The sequence below is a fragment of the Prionailurus bengalensis genome, chromosome D1, assembly GCF_016509475.1.
Source record: "Prionailurus bengalensis isolate Pbe53 chromosome D1, Fcat_Pben_1.1_paternal_pri, whole genome shotgun sequence".
Taxonomy (NCBI): domain Eukaryota; kingdom Metazoa; phylum Chordata; class Mammalia; order Carnivora; family Felidae; genus Prionailurus; species Prionailurus bengalensis.
In genome coordinates, this window is record NC_057346.1 from 43,161,542 (window position 1) to 43,185,516 (window position 23,975).

The window sequence follows — 23,975 nt, forward strand, 5'->3', positions numbered from 1 at the left end:
TTTACCTAATAAGAAGCCAGGTATTTATAATTAGCTAAGTACCAGTCACTATCATAAGTGCTTTCAAACAAAATAATTTCATCTCAGTAAGCATTCTAAAGTGATAGCACTAATTTCACTTTATATACGAGGAAACATTGGCAGAGAAAGGTTAAATAACTTGCTTGCAGTAAAAGATCTAGAAAACAGCCTAGACTAGACTAGACCCCATGTGGTATGGATCTAGAGTCCTAGACTCTTAGCCACACACTATACAACTTTCAGTGCGTTAGCTTAGAGGAATACCTTTGTATTACAACTGAGTGAAAAAGTAAAGCTACATATACTGTATGATCCTATCTTTATAAAAAAAAAGTATAATATATGTAAAATTAGTACATACAAAAAGATATTTATATTTGTTTTTCACAGAATTCATATATTCTAAGAAAAGCTGTTAAGATTGATCATGTCTGGGTAAGGAAACTGAGTAATGCAAGGAAGTTTTAATTTTTCAGCTTACATACAAAATTTCCTTCAAAATTTTTTGAAAAGCAGATTTTGTTTCTATAATAAAAGTAATTTCCCTTTCTTGATATGGGAGGTTAACAAAAAAACAGGATTTCCTATGCTACCATGGCCAATAGGGGGAAAAAACTTTTAATATGTATATTGAGGTAATTCTGGTAAACATGACACAAGCTGATCATTTACATTTACAAGATACATACTATCCTCTTCCCTCTAGAAAAGCAAATGATACAATACTTTATTTCCTCTGAAGATTTTTCCATATCTTGCAATAACAATCTTTCCACTGCAATTAATGTTCATCTCTCTTTCCAGTTTGAAAAAATCTTCAGTACGAGCATAGTTCACATATATAAGATCTCCCTGTAAGGAAAATTAAAAAAAAAAAAAAAATTAAATATGTAATACTGCTATAATTAAAGAGAAAATCAAACAGTAAGTTTGCTCCACCATACCACATCATCAAAAGTTAACATTCGTGATTTGGGCTTAATAAACAGATCCATGCTAATTCTGTATAAGTTTTTAGAAAATATTTCAATACTTTGAGAAGTTAAAAAAAAAAAAAAAGCCAATATGTAACACTTTAACCAGTGTGTTCTGTTTTGAAGAGATTATCAGTATATACCGGGCCACAGGAAATAAATGTCATGTTATTTTTAATTTTTTTTTTAATGTTTGAGAGAGAGACAAAGACAGAGCGTCAGTGGGGGAGGGGCAGAGAGCGAGAGGGAGACACAGAATCTGAAACAGGCTCCAGGCTCTGAGCTGTCAGCACAGAGCCCCACACGGGGCTCAAACTCAGGAACAGCGAGATCATGACCTAGGCTGAAGTTAGACCCTTAACGAACTGAGCCACCCAGGCACCCCAGTTAAAGTCATTTTAAAAATCCCAGCTATGTTTTAAACAATCCCATTTATAATTACACCAAAAATAATAAAATACCTAGGAATAAATCTAACCAAGGAGTTGGAAGACTTTTACCGCCCAAAACTGTAAAATACTGATAAAAGAAACCGAAGATGACACAGAAGAATGAAGACACTCCATGCTCGTAGACTGGAAAAATATTAAAATACTACCCTAAGCAATCTACAGATTCAATGCAATCTCTATCAAAATACCAACAGCCTTGTCACAGAACTACAAAAAATAATACTAAAATTTGTATGGAACCATGGAAGGCCTGGGATAACCAAACTAAGCATGAGGAGAACAACAAAGCTGGAGGAATCATAATCCTAAATTTCAAGATACACTACATCAAGACAGCATGGTACTGGCATGCAAACAGACATACAGATCAATGGAGCAGAATAGAGGCCAGAATAAACCCACACTTACATCGTCAATTAATCTATGACAAAGGAGGCAAAAATGTAAAGACAGTCTCTTCGATAGATGGTGCTAGGAAAAATGGACAACTATATGCAAAAGAATGAAACCAAGATACTTTCTTACACCACACACAAAAATAAATTAAATAAGGATTAAAGACCTAAATGTGAGACCTGAAACCATAAAGCCCATAAAAGAAAGCATAGGGAGTAATTTCTTTGGCATTAGCCTTAACAATATATTTCTAGATATGTCTCCTTGGGCAAGGGAAACAAAAGCAAAAATAAACCATTGGGACTTCATCAAAATAAAAAGCTTTTGCACAGTCAATAAAACCATAAACAAAACTAAAAAGGGTGAAGATAGTTATAAGTGATATATCCAGTGAGGGATTAATATCCAAAATATGTAAAGACCTTATACAACTCTATACCAAAAAATAAATACATACATAATCTGATTAAAATGGGCAAAAGACTTGAATAGACAATTTTCCAAAGAACACATACCGATGGGCAACAGACTCATGGAAACATTCTCACCATTAGTAATCATCAGGGAATTGCAAATCAAAACCATAATGAGATATAACCTCATATGTGTCAGATATGGCTAGTATCAAAAAAATGAGAAATAACAAGTGTTCACAAAAGGAAAAAGAAATCCTCAGGTACCACCGGTGGGAATGTAAATTGGTACAACCACTGTGGAAAATAGCATGGAAGTTCCTCAAAAAATTAAAAATAGAAATACCATATGATCCAGTAATTATACTACTGGGTATTTACCCAAAGAAAACAAAACCCGTAATTCATAGAAATATACGCACCCTTATGTTTACTGAATCATTAATCACAAGAGCCACGGTATGGAAGCAGCCCAAGTGTCCACTGACAGATGAACATTATATATAAATAATGTGTGTGTGTGTATATATATATATATATATATATATATATATATATATAATGAAACATTACTTAGCCAGAAAAAGGAATGAGATCTTGCCATTTGCAATAACATGGATAGACCTATAGGGTATTATGTTAAGAGAAGTCAGAGAAAGACAAATACCATATGATTTCACTTACATGCAGAATTTAAACAAAAATGAACAAACAAACAGACTCACACACAGACAACAAACCAATGGTTGCCAGAGGGGAGATGGATGGGGGATGGGTGAAATAAAGGGGATTTTTAAAAGAAAAAAGAAATCCCAACCGTGTTTAATTTTCAAGCATAGTATTAAGTTAATAACTTCTGTGGTGTAATCTATAAATCTATGACAAAGACTATGAACAAAGGAAAAAAGCTTGTAAAAAACATCTACTGACATTACTGAATTAAAGATATGTTCAGTAGCTTGTCATTTCAGAGTGGCATCCACTTCATCAGGCTCTGAGTTTTATGTATTTCTTTTTTTTTTTCTTTGTCTTAAACTATTTTTACACAGGGTGCTCATAGCACTGAATCTCAAAGTATGGATCATGTATGATTCGCCTTTTCTCCTTAGTTTTAGTCCTCAACATAGGCTTTAAATAACAAAGGGAGGTTTAAAGAGTTTAGTAAAAAAAAAAAAAAAAAAAAAAAAAAAAAAAAAGTCTTATTTTACCTCTGGCATGCCTTGGGCTGAGAAAGCATTATATGGTGGAACAATGTTTGTAACATTCTCATATCCATCTGGTGGTGGCTCAAGGTATGATGTATTGAAAATCTAGTGAGAATCGAAACACAAAGTTGGAGAGAAATATTCCAAATTTTCCCCCACTATCAAGATTAAGCATTCCGAAACTAGATTCAATAATTAAACAGGTAAATTCTACTGACAACAATGAAAAAGAGCTTTATCATTATTATCGCCTTGAAAATAGTAGCAACTCTGCAAATTAATGCCATCTCAGGTGACTAGAAATTCCCATATAAAAACAGGGCTTTGAAGGTGGCATCCTCCTCCTTTTCCAGTGACTCCTCTTCTTTCAATTCCATGTAAATAATATTTTCTGTTTTATCCCCAGTCCACTGTCTGCCTCATTTTATACTCCCTTCCCGTAAGATTTCATTGACTCTCAAAGTTTTAACCTTAACCAATACACTTATAATACCCGTATTTCCAGACTTGTATTTTTAAGGGCCAGATGGTTATTTCAGATTGGATGTCCAAACTCAGTATGTCAAATTTTGAATTTATTATCTCTCACCCCAGGCCGACTTCTGGTTTGGCATTCCCTGCTATTACCAGCAGCGTCAGTAGCCAGCAACCCATTCCAAACACTAGGAGTCACCCTGAACTCTGTCTTCACCTCCTGCCTCCAGTCAATCACTAATCAATTCCTACTAATATTGCTTTCTTTTTTTTTTTTAATTTTTTTTTTCAACGTTTATTTATTTTTGGGACAGAGAGAGACAGAGCATGAACGGGGGAGGGTCAGAGAGAGAGGGAGACACAGAATCGGAAACTGGCTCCAGGCTCTGAGCCATCAGCCCAGAGCCTGACGCGGGGCTCAAACTCCCGGACCGGGAGATCGTGACCTGGCTGAAGTCGGACGCTTAACCGACTGCGCCACCCAGGCGCCCCTAATATTGCTTTCTAACTGTTTCTTAGCTCATCCCTCTTCCATATTCCTGCTAACATCCTGATTCAGGGAATCATCATTTTTCACCTGGACTATTAACTTAAGACTCCAATTTGAATTTCTTGCCTAGTCAAGGTCTAATCTGAAGACAGCCTAAACTATCTAAAAGATGCCTCTCTAGTCACATCCTTCCATTGCTTAGGACTTGCAAATGGTATTCACTGACTGAAGTTGAATTCTAAGCCTCTTATGACAATGTATAAGCCCTTTTATGACCTGTTCCCAAAACATTTATCCTGGTTTATCTCTTACAGTGGCCCACTTCGTACTTTACATTTTTGAAATACAGAAAAATTTTAAGTTCCTCAATAATACTAAGCTAGTATAGGTCTCCAAACCTTTGCCTTAATTTTCTCTTCTGCCTAGAATTCTTTGATTTTTCATGTGGTTAACCCCTTCGGATCTTTCATAACTCACATATCATGGAGGCCTGCTTTCAGAAAGCCTTCTCTAAGTCCGTGTCTGGCTAAGTGAACCTTTTCTGTGTAAAAAACCGAAACCATACTCTTCCTAACACTTACCGTATTAACTTAAAACGATGTGTTCCAACGTCTGCCATACCTTACTTAAAGCAAAGAGACCATGTTCCTAGACTTCATTCTGGCTTCAAGACTTAGCACTGTGCCTAACACACAGTAGACACTGAATAATTAGTTTGTAACCTATCAACTTTTCTAAGAAATATGAGTTCCACTGCACTATTAACAAATTTCTATTTTTACTTGACCCTACATCCCAATTCACATAAACAAGTGGGGTCATAAAATACAGCAAGTACCAGCAATTCCACATCACCTCAATTCCATGTTCATCCATGATTGATATATAGTTGGCATTTGTCTCATTAGGGTAGGATAGGAGAACATCATAATGAACCAACTCGGCTGAATCCAGTCCAAATTTCTTCCACTGGGTTTGGATTTTCTTGGCAAGAAGTAAATTTTGTTCTGTTCCTGCCAGATGAGGGAGCTTTGTAAAAGAACTACAATGAAAATAAAATACAAGTGGGTGTTAAATCTATATTCAGACAATGTGCCAAGGACTGTTCTAGAGGTATCACTCATCATTTACATACTAAATTATTTCTACATCAGATTTAAAAAAAAAAAAAAACAGGCAGTGATACCAATTTCTAGGTATGCCAATAAAAACTATTTGTGTGTCACTATAATTTTCTCATTATACTTCCCCAGAAAAGAACATATTCCATGGTAAATACATGTATGCAGCTATAAGAAGGCACCTTGGAAGGTCATGCCTCTATACCAGTGGTGGTGCTTCTTGCTGATCATCAGTAGAGGACATTTTGGGGGAAGGGGAGTTCATAATATTTTCCAGAGACCAACTGGGCAGTCTAACATATACTTCTACTAGAGTCTTGTCATATTTATTCAGTTGTTTATTGATTTTATTGAAGTTAAAGTCCATGCATTTTTATTTTTATGTTGCCTACTGCTTAGTTCCTGCCTGTTATCCAGCAATAATACAATACAGGTTGTTGAAGTGAATTTGGCAATGTTCTCTTGGTTCTGAGGGTAAATGGGTTGTAGCATTTAAGTAGCCTCATAAAAGTAGTTTTTATATCAGTTCACTTTACATGAGTGTAAACCATATTTTTAAAAGTTTCAGTAAAATAATAATGCTTTTGTTAATCGGCTTTTTAGTCAACCATACGACAACCAAACAACAACAAAAAATATAGGCAGTAAAGGAAAGTTGATATTTACAGAAAACTTACTGTATGTCAGGCATGTGACCAGGTACTTTCACCTGAGTTACCTCATTGGATCTTCACAACCCTTCTTCCACTGTCCTCATTTTGCAAATGAGGAAGCTGAGAGGGCAAATAACTTGCTCACAATTTCATAGCCATTAAATGCTGGGGCTAAAATATGAAAATCATGGGACTCCTGGGTGGCTCAGTCAGTTAAGTGTCCAACTTTGGCTCAGTTCATGATCTCACGGTTTGTGGGCTCGAGCCCTGCGTCAGTTTCTGTGGTGACAGTTCATAGACTAGAGCCTGCTTTGGATTCTGGGTCTTCCCCGCTTACTGCCCCTCCCCCACTCAAACACGTGTACTCTCTCTCAAAAATAAAAAACATTAAATAAATAAATATGAAAGTCATAGTTGTTTGACTTTGAGAAATAGTGATAATTTGAAATCATTCATATTATTTAACTACTTGAACTCCTTTTATGGCTCCCTGCACTCTCCATTATCACACTCAAACATGGCGCACTGGGTCCTTTTTCATCTGATTCACGCTTCTCCTTTCCATTTCCCATCCCTCTCCACCATGCAGCATTTGGTAGACTCATTTTCCTACTGCAGTGACCACCTGTTCCCTTTGCACAAGATCTTCTCTCAGACATAAATACTGTCCCATCTACCTGAATCTCCCTCTGTCACCACTTCTTTTATTCCCCTTTCCCACTTGCAAACTACTCATCATCCATTAGGACTCCTCCAGCATCTTCTCCTCTGTGAAGCTTTCCCTTTATCATTAAATGAAAACTACAGGTTACAGACATTTAACATCTTACAATATGTTTTAAAAAGCATTATTGTGTTTATAGAAAGAAGCAATTTTTTCTTTATTTGAAAGAAGTTATTTTATATGTATGAAAACAGTGAGGCTCAAGATATTCAATTTCTACTTTATATAATTTATTATTGTTTTATTTTCTACATTGAGCAGATAATATCATTATAACTAAGAACAAAAGGTATTTCCTTAAATTAAGATGGAGGGTTGGCCATCAACTTCTGCTATCCATCTTTTAAAGAATTCACTGAAATGAAATACCGAAGTGCAAAAGTAAAACAAAACAAAAAGAGCAGCAGAGTGTAACATCCTTTAGTTTATTTTAAAATTTCTCCTTATGGTCCCCAAGATGGGTACAGTTCCAGGCATAAAATATTTATACTGTAATGCTCAGGAGAAACAAGTACAAACAAGAATATCTATTTCCTCTTCTGTGTTTCTTTTAACAGAGGAAAACTTTTTGTAGAAGATCCAGCTAAACATTCTTTTCATTTCATCATAATAGGGTATATACCTCTTAAATGAATCACTGCCAAAGGGAAGAGTTTTAATAATTGGATTATGGACCAATCAAGAGATTCCTGAGCTGGAAGGAAGTAACCCTTACTGAATACATGAAGGATGAGGAACACTCAACAGTCATCAGTCAGACACTGCCAACAAGAAAGTGGGTAGGGAGAAATCAAACTGTTCTTATTACATTATAACTGCTAACCCAATCTTGATCACCTTTCCCTCCTAGGCTCCTTCACTGATCATAAACCCTGTACATCCATGATCAACAATTTTGTATCCTCAGCCCCTTCTCTGAATGTTTGCTTGACTTCCTTGCTGTAACTGGTTTCCTCAGAGGACCCTGCTCACCTGCAATTTGTTTTATTTCACATGCCCCACATATCTCAGGGCTAGAAGATTTGCTACTAGTTTTTACTCTCCCTTGGCTCTTACAAATATTTTTCCTTTTTTGTCTTAACAAAAAAAACCACGACTATTATAGCTCATACCAAAAGTTACCACGTACTACACCTTCTGGGTACTTGTCAAAATTGTCAAAACTTCTCATTCATTAGAGTGTTGAGTTCCTAATTCAATGTTTTTCACTCTATTTCTACTCTTGTCATCATTCTTCATGTGCAACTTCTGTATTCAGTTGGATGTAAAGGAAAGAAAAGCAAACTCCAAAAATATAATTATATAAACTATTTATACATAACTAATCACCTTATGCTATACTACACATTAAAGGAAAATAGAGATAAACATATTTTAATGGTCAAAAATATTACTAAGTTTTGCTTCTGACATCTTTCTAGGTGACTTTTTTCAGCAACTTCATAATATGCTGCAGACAGAGTTCGATAGTATTAACATTATATCTCATCTTTTAACTTACACAATTTAAATACAAGTATTCTGTCTCAACTGATAAGACATTTTGCCTTTATATTGTAGTGCAGGAAAAATAAAGACCGAGTCTCTCTTTAAACAATATGCATCCTAACTGCCTGATTCTTTTCCTTTATCTCTAAACAAGCACCTCAACAGACATTTTGAGTTTGCTTCCTAATCTCTAATGCACCTCAATCATAAATCAGCTCAAATTTGATGACGATGTACCTGTTTTCATTCCTCATTACTACAGCTCACTCTAGTTTACCCAGAGATGAAGATGGAACTTCATGACCTCATTAAATCACAGAATTGATAAGGAGGAAGTATACCACACTGCACACACTTTATTTGATTCTAGGGTTTAAGTGGAGTCTCAGAAGGGGAAAAGAGAATCTGCAGAAAACTTTAAGAAACAGTGAATAAAACCTTCCTAAATTAGTGAAAGACAGAAGTTAACAAATCCAAGAATCTCAGAGAGCCATAAACAGAATAAATTTGAGGAAAACTAGGCACATGGTAAAACTGCTCAAAATTAAAGACAAAATGACATATGTTATAAAATTTAAATGACTGTAAAGTTCTCATCAGATGCCAATACCAGACAAAAGACAATGAAAACATTTAAAGTTATGAAAGAGGAAGAAAACAAGGTCATGTTAGCAATCTATATTCAGGAAAAGTATGCTTCAAGAATTAAGATCAAATAAGGATTTGATACATAGAAAAAAATTACAGAATATTTGTTATCACCAGAGTTAATATTGCAGTAAATGCTTAAGAAAATTTCACAGACTACATAGAAATATCATAGCAAAACCAAAATTTTTCAGAAACAAATGAAGCTCATTGGAAATTAAATACAAAATACTATTTTAACTCTTATCTTACAGAGAGAGCACAAGAGGAAGAGAGAATATCAAGTAGGCTCTAAGCTCAGATCTCAGTGTAGAGCCCAAGGCAGAGCTTGATCCCATGACCCTAGGATCATGACCCCTGATGAAATCAAGAGTCCAATGATCAACTTCCTGAGCCACCCAGGCACCTCAGCTCTTAAATGAATTTCAAAACATATAATTTTCAAAGAAAAATTGATAATTGTTTTGTAAGGTTAATATTGCAGTGCACATATGCTACTTTTGACAGCTCTAATATAAAGAATGATAGAGGAAAGGGTGAATGGAAATATAGAAATCTGAGTTTTCCATATTGTATGTTAAGCTGTACCAAAAATAACTAAGAATTGAGAGAAGTAGGGTGCTTGGGTGGCTCAGTTTGGTTGAGCATCTCTTGATTTTGGCTCAGGTCATGATCCCAGATTTGTGGGATTGAGCCTCAGGTTGGGATGTGCATGAAACCCACTTGCATGCTCTCTCTTTCCAATAAAAAAATAAAATAAAATAAGTAATTGAGTGAAGAGTTATAGATGTATGATATAATCACTACAGCATGTACTAAAAAACCCAATGCAAGGACGGATAGCCAAAAGATAAATTGAAATGAAATAAAATTTTAACTACTCTTCCCACTACCAAAAATAGGTCAGAAAATGAGAAGTAAAGGAAAATAAACACAGCAAACAGAAAACAATAAATTAGTAGACCTAAGTTTTAACCATATCAATAGTTATATTATATGTTAATGGACTAAATACTGAAATTAAAGGGCAAAAGATTATCAGAAGGAATATAATAGCAAGTTGCTACTATCTGCTGCCTACAGAGGACACACTTTAATTAAGATTATCAAAATGTATTAAACATCAAGTTGCAATTAAATGATTTCTGTTGAAGGTACATTTGAATTCTAAAGAAAATGATAGATTAAAAGTAGATGGAAGCATGTAAATTTAAGCATAAGAAGGTTGACGGAGTAATATTTATACCAAATAAAATAGACTTAAAAATAGTGATCACCAAAGATAAGAAAGGATATTTCATAAAGATAAAAGGGTAGTTCTGTCTTAAGAGCACAACAATCTTAAGGTATATATGTCTAATCAATGAAATTCATAATATATAAAGCAAAAATTTACATAATTAATGGGAAAAATATACATTTTCACATTCCTAGTGATTGTGACTCCCTTCTTGATATAACTTGATCCCCACCCTGCCAAAATCAGTAAAAAAGCAAAAGAATAACCCAGATAAAGAAAAATAATCATGATCATATAGGTTGATGCAGGAAAACAACCTTTTGACAGTAACAACATCCATTCATGATAAAACAAAAATAAGAACAAAACAAAACTCCTAGCAATCTTGGAATAGAGGGGAGTTTCCTTAACTTGATAAAGAGCATCTACAACAAATGTATAGACAATGTCACACTTCATTATGAAACTGAATGCTTTCCCCAAGACTAGAAACAAAAAGATGTTTGCTCTCACTCTTATTCAACATACTACTGGAATTCCAGTCAGCACAATAAGGACAAAACAAACAAATAAAAATCCGCATGTAAAAAGTGTATGGTTTGGAATGGTAAAAATACAATTGTCCCTATTTAAAGATGGCATAATTGTCTACACAGAAAATCCCAATGAATCTACAAAAAACTTCCAAACACACAGGTTTCCACAGGCCACATGAGGCAAGGCCAACATAAAAATCAACAGTGTTTCTATATATTAACAACAAATATGTGGAGACTGAAATTTAACACCAGATGACTTAAAATTTCTCTGAAGAAAATGAAATCCTTGGATATAAATCTAACCATACAGATCTAGGATCTGCATCCAGAAAATTACAAAATGTTGGTAAAAGCAATCAAAAAAGACCTAAATAATTGGAGAGACTTGCTATGTTTATGGATTAGAAGATTGGACATGGGAAAAATGTCAAAACCCCAAACTGGTCTATAAGATTAGTGCAATTACAATCAAAATCCCAGCAATGCCTTTGCAGACAGAAGTATGTTTATTCTATGTTTTCTATAAAAGGGAAAAGGATACAGAATAGCTCAAACAATTGTTTGGAAAAACAAAGCGGGAAGAGTTATTGTACACATTGCGGAGGCTTATTATATAGCTTCAATAATGAAGACCATGTGGTACTAGCAGAAAGTAGACATACAAAGTAATAGAGAATAGAGAACCCAGAAATAGACTCACTCAAATAAGTCCAACTAATTTTTGACAAAGGTGCAAAGCAATTAAATGGAAGAAAAGCCTTTCAACAAATGGTGCTAGAACAATTGGCCATCCATAGACACAAGAATACACCTCAGCCAAACTTTACATCTTATGTAAAAATTAACTCTACATGAATCACAAATTTAATGTAAAATGTAAAGTATAAAATTTGGGGGCAGGGGAAAGAGGATAAAAGGGATCTAGGGTTAGTCAAAGAGTTCTTAGATATGAACCTAAATGCATCATCCATAACAGGAACAACTGATAAATTTGACCTCATTAATTAAAAACTTCTTAACTACAAATGACTCTGTTAAGATATGAAGAGACAGGGGCGCCTGGGTGGCGCAGTCGGTTAAGCGTCCGACTTCAGCCAGGTCACGATCTCGCGGTCCGTGAGTTTGAGCCCCGCGTCAGGCTCTGGGCTGATTGCTCAGAGCCTGGAGCCTGTTTCCGATTCTGTGTCTCCCTCTCTCTCTGCCCCTCCCCCATTCATGCTCTGTTTCTCTCTGTCCCAAAAATAAATAAAAACGTTGAAAGAAAAAAAAAAAAATTAAAAAAAAAAAAAAAAGATATGAAGAGACAAATAATAGAGTAGAATATCCGAATACCAAGAATTCTAGGGTTGCCTGGGTGGCTTAATCAGTTAAGCTCTGACTTCAGCTCAGGTCATGGCCTCATGGTTCATGGGTTCGAGCCCTGCATTGGGCTCTGTGCTGACAGCTCAGAGCCTGGAGCCTGCTTCGGATTCTGTGTCTCCCTCTTTTTCTGCCCCTACCCTCCTTACGCTCTCCCTCAAAAATAAATGTTAAAAAAAATTTTTTTAATATAAATAATTCTCAAAGCTCAACAGCAGAAAAACAAAAGAACAGCAGCAACAATAAAAAACCTATCCTAATAGAAAAAAATTCAGACATGAATAGACATTTCACTGAAGAGAGTATAAAAATGATGAATAAACATGGGAAAAGTTATTCAATACCATTAACTCTTAGAGAACTGCAGATTAAAATCACAATGAGGTATCACTATATACCTGTCAGAAGGGGTAAAATTAAAAATAATGATAATGTCAATGGAAAAGATAAAATGATACAGCCACCCTAAAGAGCAGTTAGGCAAATTCTTCTAAAACTAAAAATATATTTACCATACAACTTAGCAAGGGGATTTATGCAAGAGAAATGACAACCTATGATCATGTAAAACCTATACACAAATATTAATAGCAGCTTAATCATAATATAGAAACACTGAATGTAAAAAATCTCTCCGTGGGTGAAAAGTTAAACTGTAGAACCTTCCTATGACAAATGAATAAAGAGACTGAAAGGCTCGATATTTTATTAAATTTTTTTTTCAACATTTATTTATTTTTGGGACAGAGAGAGACAGAGCATGAATGGCGGGGGGGCAGAAAGAGAGGGAGACACAGAATCGGAAACAGGCTCCAGGCTCTGAGCCATCAGCCCAGAGCCCGACGCGGGGCTCGAACTCACGGACTGTGAGATCGTGACCTGGCTGAAGTCGGACGCTTAATCGACTGCGCCACCCAGGCGCCCCATGAAAGGCTCGATATTTTAAAGATGCCGCTTCTCTTCTAAATTCATCTATTAAGTTGATGCAATTTTAATAATTTCAGCAGGGTTTGTTTTTTTTTGTAGGAATTCAGAAGTTGATTCTAAAATTAACTTGGAAATACAAATGGCTTAAAATAGTCAAGGCAATTTTTAAAAAGAAAAATTTGTAGGATTAACTCTACCTCATTTTCAGACATATTATTAAGCTACACTAACCAGCACTGTGTAGTGTTGAGATATAGAGGTCAATAGAAGAAAATGTAAATCTAAAACCAAGCCTCACATACACGGTCAAGTGATTTTGGACAAAGGTGTCAAGGCAATTCAAGGCAGAAATAGAGGTTTTTTTCTCAACAAATGTTGCAGGAATAACTGAATATTTGTATTTAAAAAATTGCCAACCCTTACATCATACCATACTCAAAAATTAACTTGAAGTAGACCATTGACCTAAGTATACAAGCTAAAATTATAAAACTTTTAAAAGAAAACATAGAAGAAAATTTTCACAACTTCTTATAGGCAAAGTTAGAGAGCACATAGAGTATGAAACAGAAAAGCAAAAATTGGTCAGCTGAACTTTACCAATATTAAACTTTTCTGCCTTTCAAAACCTCCATGAACAAAAAAAGGCCAGCCATACAATAGAAGAAAATATTCACAGTACAGGTCTGACAAAGGAATTGTACCCAGAATACATAAAGAATTCCTACCACTCAATAATAAGAAAACAACTTAAAATAGGAAAATATGTGAGCAGAAACTTTATAAAAGATATGCAAATGTCTAATAAGCATAGGAGATGATGCTTTACATCACTAGTCATAAGAAAGATGGAAACTGAAACCATAATAAGGTACCACTACATATATATTAGCACAGTTAAAATTAAAATGACAATATTTGGGGCGCCTGGGTGGCTCAGTTGGTTGAGTGTCAGATTTCAGCTCAGGTCACGATCACAGTTCTGGGTTTGAGCCCTATGTCAGGCTCTACGCTGACAGTTCAGAGCCTGGAGCCTTCTTCAAATTCTGTGTCTCCCTCTCTCTCTCCCCCTCCCCCACTAAGGCTGTGTCTCTCAAAAATAAATAAACATTAAAAAAAAATTTTTTTTAAATAAGTAAAATGACAATCCTAAGTACTGACCAGGTTGTGGAAGAGCTGGTACACTCACACATAATAGGTAGGAATGTAAAACATTACAATTATTTTTGAAATCTATTTGGCATGTTCTTTAAAAGTTAAACATGTTTATCATCCAATACAACCTTTCTAAGATAAATGAAAATGTATGTCCACACAAATACTTGTAAACTCATGTTTACAGCAGCTTTGTTCATAATAATCAAAAACTACCAACAACCCAAGTGTCCAACAACTACACATTACAGTATATGAACACAATGGAATACTACTCGGCAGTAAAAAGCAATGAACGGATACATGCAACAACCTGGATGAATTCCAAAATTATTATGCTGAATGAAAGCAGGCACACACATAAGAGTGCATACTGTATGATTCCATTTACATAAAATTCTAGAAAATGCAAAGAAGCCATAGTGACATAAAACTGATCAATGACTGGGGGGCACCTGGGTAGCTCAGTGGGTTAAGCGTTGAACCTGATTTCAGCTCAGGTCATGATCTCATGGTTCGGTGAGTTAGAGCCCCTCATAGGATTGGTGTTGTCTCTCTCTCTCTACCACTCCCCACTCATGCACTCTCTCTCTGTCTCTCACAGAATAAACTTAAAAAAAAAAAAAAATGATCCGTGATTGCCTAGGGCTAAAAGTGAAGATTGCATGATGTAAAAATTTCTGAATCTCGATTGAAGAAGTGGTATGTTGGGAATATTACACATCTGTCAATACTCTCAAATTTTAGGCTTTATAGGATGCAGTTCACTTTATGTAAATGATACTTCAATAAAGCTGGGTTTTGTTTGTATTTGTTTAATGACACGTAAATGTCATGGTGACTGCCTTTAAGGAGTTCATCACCACTCCCCCAAATGTCACTCTTCTCCATGCTTAGAGGCTGGTAGATTTACACTGATCGTTTGCTCTCATTTTGTCCCATCCGTGTGACTTCTATTTGCAACGTGGGACAAACGTTTAATTTGTGGCAGACAGAATCTGCAACTTTCATCTCGCCTCCTTTAAATCTGAGTTTGTATAAGTCTTCCTGACAGAATGCGATGTTCATTAAAACTGCTTATTAAGCATGAGGAAGAAATAACATTCAGCTGCAGTCTAAAGTTACATGAAGTTGAAACATCTCAGAATAAAGCAACCACATACTTTTTCTGTAGATGAAGTTGGGGAAGAAAAACCCACTCCTGGAACATTCAAATACATCGTACGCTGAGTGGTTTAAAGGGACATTTTAAGCTACCATAAATTAATGTGATATCACCTAATTTCACACAAAGTTTACCTATGTGAATATAGCCACTTGTAATAGACTTCCCACTCTGCAAAAAAACGTTTTTAAACGCTCTGCAATAAACATCAAGACAAACTTACCGAAGAAATGATTTAATATTTTCAGCTTTCATCTCAGATACCAGGTTCCACCGCATACTTTGATGATAGCCCAGTGAAGTGGTGCTTTCTTTGAAAGGCTTAATAAACCAGCCTGGGGGGGGGAGTGGGGAACGGGGGGGGGGGGGGAATATATACATATATACATGTTACATACAGACATAATTGTTTTTAGCTTTTATAAACATTAGAAGCCAAAAAATAGTGCTTGCATAAGAAACAGTTCACAGCAGGCTTTACAAAAATGTTCATATTAAATTCAGAAATCCTTCAAATTCTGCTGTGCAATGTAATTTGGGGTGGGTTAAAACTAGTTTTATGTGAGAGAGAGAACTTCTCTTTCTACATGTTCTGCATCAAGGCGCGGGGCCTGTCTTTCTCATTCTCCTCGGGGTGGTCTAGTTTGTAGCACAGGGCCTGACACTCAAGGAACATTCCACGAATATCTATTTAGTAAGTGAGGAAGGAAGGGCAGTTTTTTCAGTGCTGTCCACATTCCTTGCTAGTTTTGGCTTGTTAAGCGTGCTTGTAAATGAAATCATCTTTTCATCCCTGTGGATAGGTAGATAGTGACAGCTCTGACCTGCTTTCCTAACAGCTCCTGGCAGTATCCTCAACTCGCTGTAAACTTTAATGAATGTGGATTTCAGTCGCACTTTATAAGGAAGGTCAAAGTCATCCCACCGGGGTTCCAGCTGGGCTGAATTCCGCGGGGCTGGCCACAGCTCAGGGAGCCCCGCCAGGGCCTCCAGGCTTTCTGTGTCTCCTCCCCAGCATCAGAGCCAGAAGCGCCAGCCCCGCGCTGGGGACACGGGGCTCTGGGGACACGGGGCTCGTACTTACCCACCATAAATCCTGCCAGGAAAGATGCCAGCACCGCAGCCAAGCACATCCAAAGGTAGAGTCGGCCCCTGGACTTCGCCATGCCTCCCTGAGGACCGAGCTTAGGGGGCTGACCAGAGCGGGCCTCTAGCCTGCAGACCAACAGAGAGCACCCCGGGAAGGTGGTGAGAGCCCGCCCACCCGCAGGCTTTCTGCAAAGCCTGGCCACTGCCTCCACCCTCCCAACCAGGCCCAAACAACTCGTTGCCCCTCTGGTCCTCAGGGGGCCTTCCCGGGGAAAGAGGAATTCCTGCGAGGGGAGGAGACAGAGCCTTCCCATTGGCAGGCAACTTCCATTCTGTTGATCCTGTAAAAACCGGGACAGTCTGCTCTGGGGGGATGGGGAGGGGGTGGCTGCCGGGAAAACATCTCTAATTGTTTCCTAAATAACTCAACTGTCAACCTTGAAAATAAAACAGTTAATCTGCCAACAAAAATGAGTCAAGAATAGCAGAAAATTACAATTCCAAACATGCCTTGCTACAGCAAAACCATAGGCAAGGCAGGAGAACCAAGGAGATTAATGCTCTTTTATGGAGGGGTGGGGGCACTTGGGAGGGCTGCTTTAAACAAGTCCATTGGAGTACAAAGTTTACTTTGTAGGAGTTTAAAGTTTACTGGCTTTTCATTGGCTGAGTTATGACGGTCTCTCATTGGCTGAGCAGTTGCTGGGGGAGGAGAAAACCTTCCTTCCTTCCTTGTGCTGGGGTATATCCCCTTGCAAGGTTCATCTCTTCTGGCTCTTCTGGTCTGCATCTGCAATTGGTGATGAGTGGCAGAGTGTGAGAGCTTCCCTCTTCTGGCCTCTTCACTCCATTTTAGTTAAATTTACCTTTGTTAATTTTTACATTTCTTCTCTTTGACCAATATCTCTCCTCAAAAGCATCACTGAGCAAGAGTCAGGTTTTCCATGTTTAGTGGTTTTGTCCCTTGGGTCCAGGAAGGACTTTTCCTGGTTGTCACGTCCCATGTGCGAGGGAAAGTACAACATACCAGTCGGAAGCCACTAAAGACCACATGGTAACAGAAAAGACTTGGAGGCAGAATTCTCAGGCACTTCCCTGCTCAAGTCCATATCTTCTCAAAGTCATAAGCATTGGAAGTCATCTCTGAAGCACTGAGCTAGCATCGCATTTTTCAAAACACCATTTATGCAAAAGTTTGACGGGGAGCAAAACGCAACACTTAAAATAACTATACAAAGCAAAAGTAATAAAGTGACAATTCCAAACTGTAGGATTGCCCTCAACCAAGACTCTAGGTCAGAAAGTAGCCAACGAAAAGGTTTATTGGCTTTTATTCCAATTTAGGGGAGCAAGGTTCCGCCTTAGGAAGGCAGAACTGAAGTCATGTATGTTTCCTGGAAGTCCCCCACTTAAAACAACCACGAAATCAGATTAGTGGATACAGCAAGAGCACACTGAAAGTTAACTGAGTGCGTTTTGGAAGATACAGTACAGGCGTAAATATGAAGCAGTAGCTGATGAACTTGTTGCAAAACTTCAAAGATGTTTTAAAACGAACCGTTTGGAAGCAAATATGTTATCGATAATACAGATGTAAAGTTGTACATTCAGAAACCACGATTCTGGGTTAGAATCAGGAGTCAGTAGTTCAAGATAAAAGACTTTTGTGAATTCTGAACCTTAACCCTTCAGAGAAAGCTCACGGGATAGTGATAAGATTGTTTCCAAAAGGCCATAAACAAAAGAACAGGTTTCCTCCTTTTGCAAGAATTTGTGAAATGCAGACAGAATATTTTCTTTCCACAAGAGATCAAGCAGCAGCAAACAGCGAGAAAAAGGGCTACAGGCCTGGTCTGGACATCTTGGGAAAGCTGTCTCGTCAGATGTTGTCTGTTTCGATTCAAATCTTTACTTTCATGTCACCACCAGCTGGTGTGCAGTTCCAGTCAGGGTTTGATGCTTTCTTTGCATGTGAATCCAAGAATCTATTCCCTGGAGTTTAATGGCCCAAGGGTTGGTTAGCAGTTTCTGATAAGGGCTTTTCCAGTGAGGCCTTTCTGGAGGGGGTCTATTCCAATAGATGAAATCTCCAGGTTGCAGAATATTTGAGGTCTCCCAGGAGTACATGGTGAAAAGATTGCTCTACCAAAGCATGGTTATTTTTAATAGAAGCAACTAGGCCTTTACAATACTAAAGTAGATCTCCTTTTATCAACTGTGAGTCAGAGGAGGCAAGGGCCAAGTACATAGGACATCCTGTGACCACCTCATCACTGTGCTACAAAGGATGAGGGTCTCTGAGTCCCAAAGGGGGTGGATCTGAGATTTAGAGGACCAACAGCAATGCTTTGGAGGTATTTGGAGGGTCTGTACAAATTTTGCCAACTAGTGCTGTTAGTGCATTTGACTAACCCTGAGGACTGAAGATGGCATTCACAATGGAATTTGTAAAACTGTCCAACAGACTTGTTGAAGCACCTGACTGGTAAAATGACCTCCCCAATCACTATGAAGGTTAAGAGGGGTTCCCCAAGGAGGGATAATCTTTTCTAACAGACTTTTAGCCACAGAATAAGCATTGGACTATCTACAAGGGAAAAGCTTTGGTCCAATGAAAAAATAAACCATAATTACAACACATTTATATCCATGAGACAGGGATGCTGTATGAAACCCATTTGTGTGAATAGTTTTTTTTTTTTTTTTTTTGGATTATACTTTGGACAGGTGAGACAAGCAAGGTAGGTACTTTTTGCAGCCTTTTTAATATTTCCCCACCAACATTCCCAAACACTGTTAGTTTGTCCAATTGTAGACCAATTGTTTAATGCATGTACAATGGTAAGTAGTAGGAATTCTAGGACTTCTGGCAAGGCAGGATTGTTAGATCTAAACCAGGGTTATCTTTGTTTGTATATTAAACCAACAATTATTAGATTTCTAATATTTTTCCCTGAGGCCAATTGTTGGATTGCTCTTGTCAATATTTCCAAATCATCATTTGAGAGAACATCTCTTTCAACAATGAGAGAGGTTTGGGTCTTGGTTTCCTTGAGATCAGTGTTTTGGTGGGAATATCAGTGAGGCAGTTTCCTTTGGACTCTAGGGGTCTAGTCTGGAAGGCCCAGGAAGCTTAATAATAGCCAGAGTTGCCTGAAAAAGTATAGTATCTAATAAATTTTGAAAGTGGGAGCCATTTTTTATTTTATTCCCATTGTTGGTGAGGAAACTTCATTGTTTCCATAACATTCCAAAGTCATGAGATACTCCAAAGGCACACAAACTCTCGGTATAAATGTGGTTTTACCCTTGGCTAAGGGTAAATGCATATAACTCCAACTATTAGGCCAAAATAGCCAAAGGGAAAGGGGTAACTCAATGACTTCCAAAGGAGTTGCAGTAGCATACCCAACACAATATTTATCATTTTAATCCTTTAAATTGAACCATTAGTAGGGGTGCCTGGGTGGCTCAGTCAGTTAAGCGTCTGACTTTGGCTCAGGTCATGATCTCACAGGTTGTGAGTTTGAGCCCCGTGTCAGGCTCTGTGCTGACAGCTCAGAGCCTGGAGCCTGCTTCGGATTCTGTGTCTCCCTCTCTCTCTGCACCCCCCCCCCCCACTTGTGCTCTGTCTCTCTCTCTCAAAAATAAATAAAAAATGTAAAAAAAAAATTAAAAATGAAAAGAACCATTAGTAATCCATGAAAAATCTGCACGGGTTAGAGGAGTTTCCTATAAATTGTCACAGGGAGTCAAAAGGTGATCTATCAGCATTAAGCAGTCACATGGGATTTCCTCCATGATGGAGAGAATAGCAGGACTAAAGGTATTGTAGGAGAAGGTCATATAAAGGAGCAGTTAGCAGGATGATGACCCAGAAGGCAAGTAACCGAAGTGTTGAGGGTGATGAGAATTCAGAAGAGCTTCTGCTACATGGAACACAGGATGGTTAGAGGATCCTGTGATTATTTCTCCCAAGGCCTTAAAACCGAAGAGCAGTAGCAGGAATGACTCTAAGGCAAGGGGGTTATCCCCATGCTACAGGGTCCAACTGTTGATTGTAATGCCCCATTGGTTGATAGTGCTCCTCGTATTTTGGGGTAAGTATTCCAAGGGCATGGCTTTCCCCCTCACATATGAAGAGGGAAAAAAGAAGTTGATAATTAGGATGACTGAGGACAGGGGACTTAATTAGGCTTTTCTTTAATGTTCCAAAAGCTATGTCATCATGATCCTTCCAAATAATAGGGTCATTTTCAAATAAAATATATGGAGGTTGAGCCCCAAGAGAGAAGTTTGGAGTCCAATTTCAATAGTAGACAGCCAGTCCAAGAAAACTTCATAAATAACACTTAGTTTTAGGTTTTGGGAAGTTCAGGATGCCATGAAGCCTACCTGGATCCAAATGTAGTCCTTGTTCTGAGATCAGGTACCCTAAGTATCGAACCTGAGTTTGAGCAAACTGCATTTTTTCTTTGGAGACTTTGTGCCCCTTTGAGGCCAAAAGTTTTAACAGATGGATGCTGTCTTCCTGTGAAGAGGTGTGAGAGGGGAGCAGAGAAGCAAATCACCTATGTATCATAACAAATAGAACCTGCAGAAAACTTCATCATCCAAATCAGCCTTTAAGGTTTGTGAAAAGAAAAGACTCTCACCCTGGGGCATTACTGTCCAGATGTATTTCCAGTCTTCCCAAGTGAAAGCAAAGAGATACTGGCTATCATTATTAACAGGAATACTAAAAAATGCTGTGCAATTATGGTGAAAAAATTGCTTTCGGTAGGAATGTGTGTCAGGAATAACAACATGCCAAGGGACAACAACGTTATTTATTGTTCAGAGGTCCTGGACAAATCTCCATCCTCTACTGCTGCATTCTCTCACAGGTTAAATAGCGGTATTATAGGGACTAGGGGAAGGGAATAGGGACTAGGGCAGGGGAAATGGGGCCCTGAGCCTTGCAATCTTATATTATGGAGCTAATGCCTTAGAAGGACTTCTTTATTTGTAGGTTAATTTATTAAAATTGATTAATAAATCTTTATTAATTCTGAGAAGTTTTGAGGGATCCACCTGAGTCTTGATGGGAAGTACACTGGACTCCACCATTGTCATTTAGACATTTTGCCCATAAGAGGATGGTAGCTGATCCAAGAATAAATGATCATGGTCTCCAGACTCAGCTATAGTGACATCAGAGACAGAGCAAATAAAATATATCAAAGAGTCATTTAATTTCCCTGGTTGCTTATTTAGATTACTACTGTCAAATTCTAGATTTCCTCTTTTTGGGTGAAAGAAATTCCAGCATGATTATTTTCTAAGAAATCTTGGTCCAATAAACGAATAGTGGTGCAGGAACTAAGGAGAAGAGTGTGCATGTCACAAAGGCCTAGATAAAAGGAGAGACAGACAGAAAGGAACCTGTTGGCATTTATTAAAGACCCCCACTATCTGAATGGTTTTTGTGCTCTGAGATGGGGCTGATTTAAAGCAGTGGGGGTAAGCACTGGGAGTGTTGTTCTGGTGTCAATAAGGACAAAGAGAGAGTCATTCCCAAACTGGAGAGTGGTTTCTCTAAGCCAATTAGGAAGGAATACTGAGAAGAGCCCCTGTAGTTCCTCGGTGTGCCATTACTGGGAATGAAGAGGACACTGGAAAAACTGGCTAGGGGGCTGATGGCACCTGGAATGATTAAATGTGTAACAATCCTTTTGTCCAATGTCCTGGCCCTTTGCAAAGCTGCCAGAAACTAGGAGGTTTTTGGTTCTGTAGAGGAGCCTTTGATTTCCAGAACTGAAAATTGGAACTGTAGCCATCTTTCTTTTAGGTGACTTGTGTGGGATATGAACAAGCTAGTTTGCCAAATTGCCTAAATCTGGAGTGGACACAGTTCCCCGTTCCATCAAGTTTCTTTTAACTAAAAGGGAAAGATCCCCTTTCAGTGAATTAATAAAATTAAAAGCTACCCACGTGGATTCAACATTGAAACAAAGACCAAAACTTCCTTTACAGACATTTTGGAGTGGACTGTAATAGACATAAACAGTTTCACCAGGTTTTTGTGTACAAACCTGAATTTTGTTCTCATCAACAGGTTTATGAAAAGCTACTGTAATTGTTTGGTGGAGATTTCCAGTGAGAGTTCAAGTATTTTGCCAAAAGTTAGGGATTTTTCTACATCCCTTTCAAGATGTCCCCATTGAGTTAGTTTTATCCAATATTTGGCCTGGCCCTCACCAACAGGCATGTGGCCTCACCAACAGGCAGGTGGACTGATATAAATCTGAGAAACCAGGTTGCCATTTGAATAACTATGCTAAATTCTTCAGCAAACCTAAAGGAGTCCTCAGTCACTTTAGGAAACTACAGCTTAAAATTTAGGTCTTCATAAGAAACTTGGGGTTCATTCAGATCCTCAGAAAACTTAACTTTATAGGGGCTGATTTTAATACATTCAGAAGAGGAAGAACTGAGAAAGGATTCAAAGGAAAAAGGAACTTAAGCAAAAGGATTAGAAGAGAGAGGGGACATATACAGGAGGAAAGGCTGGCACAAAGGAATAGAGAAAAGTGGTACTGGAGGAAGGCCCTGTGCACAGGTGTCTGGGTACAAATGAGGGGGAGGGGGAAAATAGTCCTCAGAAGCCATTTTGATTCCTTTCAATTGTTTGTTTCAGTTAACTTAGAAATAGTATTTCACAAAGAAGCAGAATTAGAATTCCAAAAAACATTTGGAAGCCTCAAAGTACCAATGAAATAGGCACCCCAGTTTTTGTTGTTTTTCTTTTAGCTGTGACTTTCTAACTGGGGAAATCAGAAGTTCCCCATAATGGCCATTAAAGTTCTAAATTGCTTTTGATTAAGTTGGCCCATTTAGTTAGACATGCACATGAGGAGGGACCACAGTTTTTAAACATAAAACCATCTGGGGTTCGAGAAGGAAGGGACCCTTCAAAGCATTTTGATGACTAGAATTCCATTTTTTTTCTTTAGAAGTGTTCTCTAAAGCAAAAAGCAAAGTTTCTAAATGGCACAGTTCCAATAGGAACACCCTGATTCCAAAAAGGAGTCTCACCAAAGATCAGCAGAGTTCCAAAAGGCACAGCCTGGTTCCAAAGAGGAGGCATACCAAAAGCTGAACAAGTACTCTCAGAAAGACCCAGACCAAAGTAGATCCCAAATGAAGCCTGTAGAGATCACTACAAACACAAAGAAAGCAGAGACCAAATCCAGGAGAAAACTTACCCTCAAACTCCAGGGTCGGCAAGAAAGCAGTGAGCTCAACTGGCTCTTTGGGGTCTAGCACCTGTTTGCTCACTAGCCTTGGAGTTATTGGGGGGTCTTCTTGAGATCCCATATCTGCTCACCAAGGAATGTTAATCTTAAAAGTTAAACTGTCACTTATTTCACTAACAAATATGGGTTATTTCGGGAGTTGTA

At 37.8% G+C, this 23,975-nt stretch overlaps 1 protein-coding gene across 1 annotated transcript in view; it reads right to left on the reverse strand.

Annotated features, from left to right (window-relative positions):
• NAALAD2 (N-acetylated alpha-linked acidic dipeptidase 2) overlaps positions 1–16,762 on the reverse strand; it is a 64,890-nt gene extending 48,128 nt beyond the window's left edge. The window contains exons 1-5 of the mRNA XM_043579962.1: positions 16,529–16,762; positions 15,668–15,779; positions 5,281–5,467; positions 3,465–3,566; positions 748–873 (exon numbers count right to left, since the gene is read on the reverse strand). Of these exons, the coding sequence (XP_043435897.1) occupies positions 748–873; positions 3,465–3,566; positions 5,281–5,467; positions 15,668–15,779; positions 16,529–16,610 (609 nt within the window). The 5' untranslated portion in view covers positions 16,611–16,762. The remainder of the gene's footprint in view (positions 1–747; positions 874–3,464; positions 3,567–5,280; positions 5,468–15,667; positions 15,780–16,528) is intronic.
• Between the last annotated feature and the right edge of the window lie 7,213 nt (positions 16,763–23,975).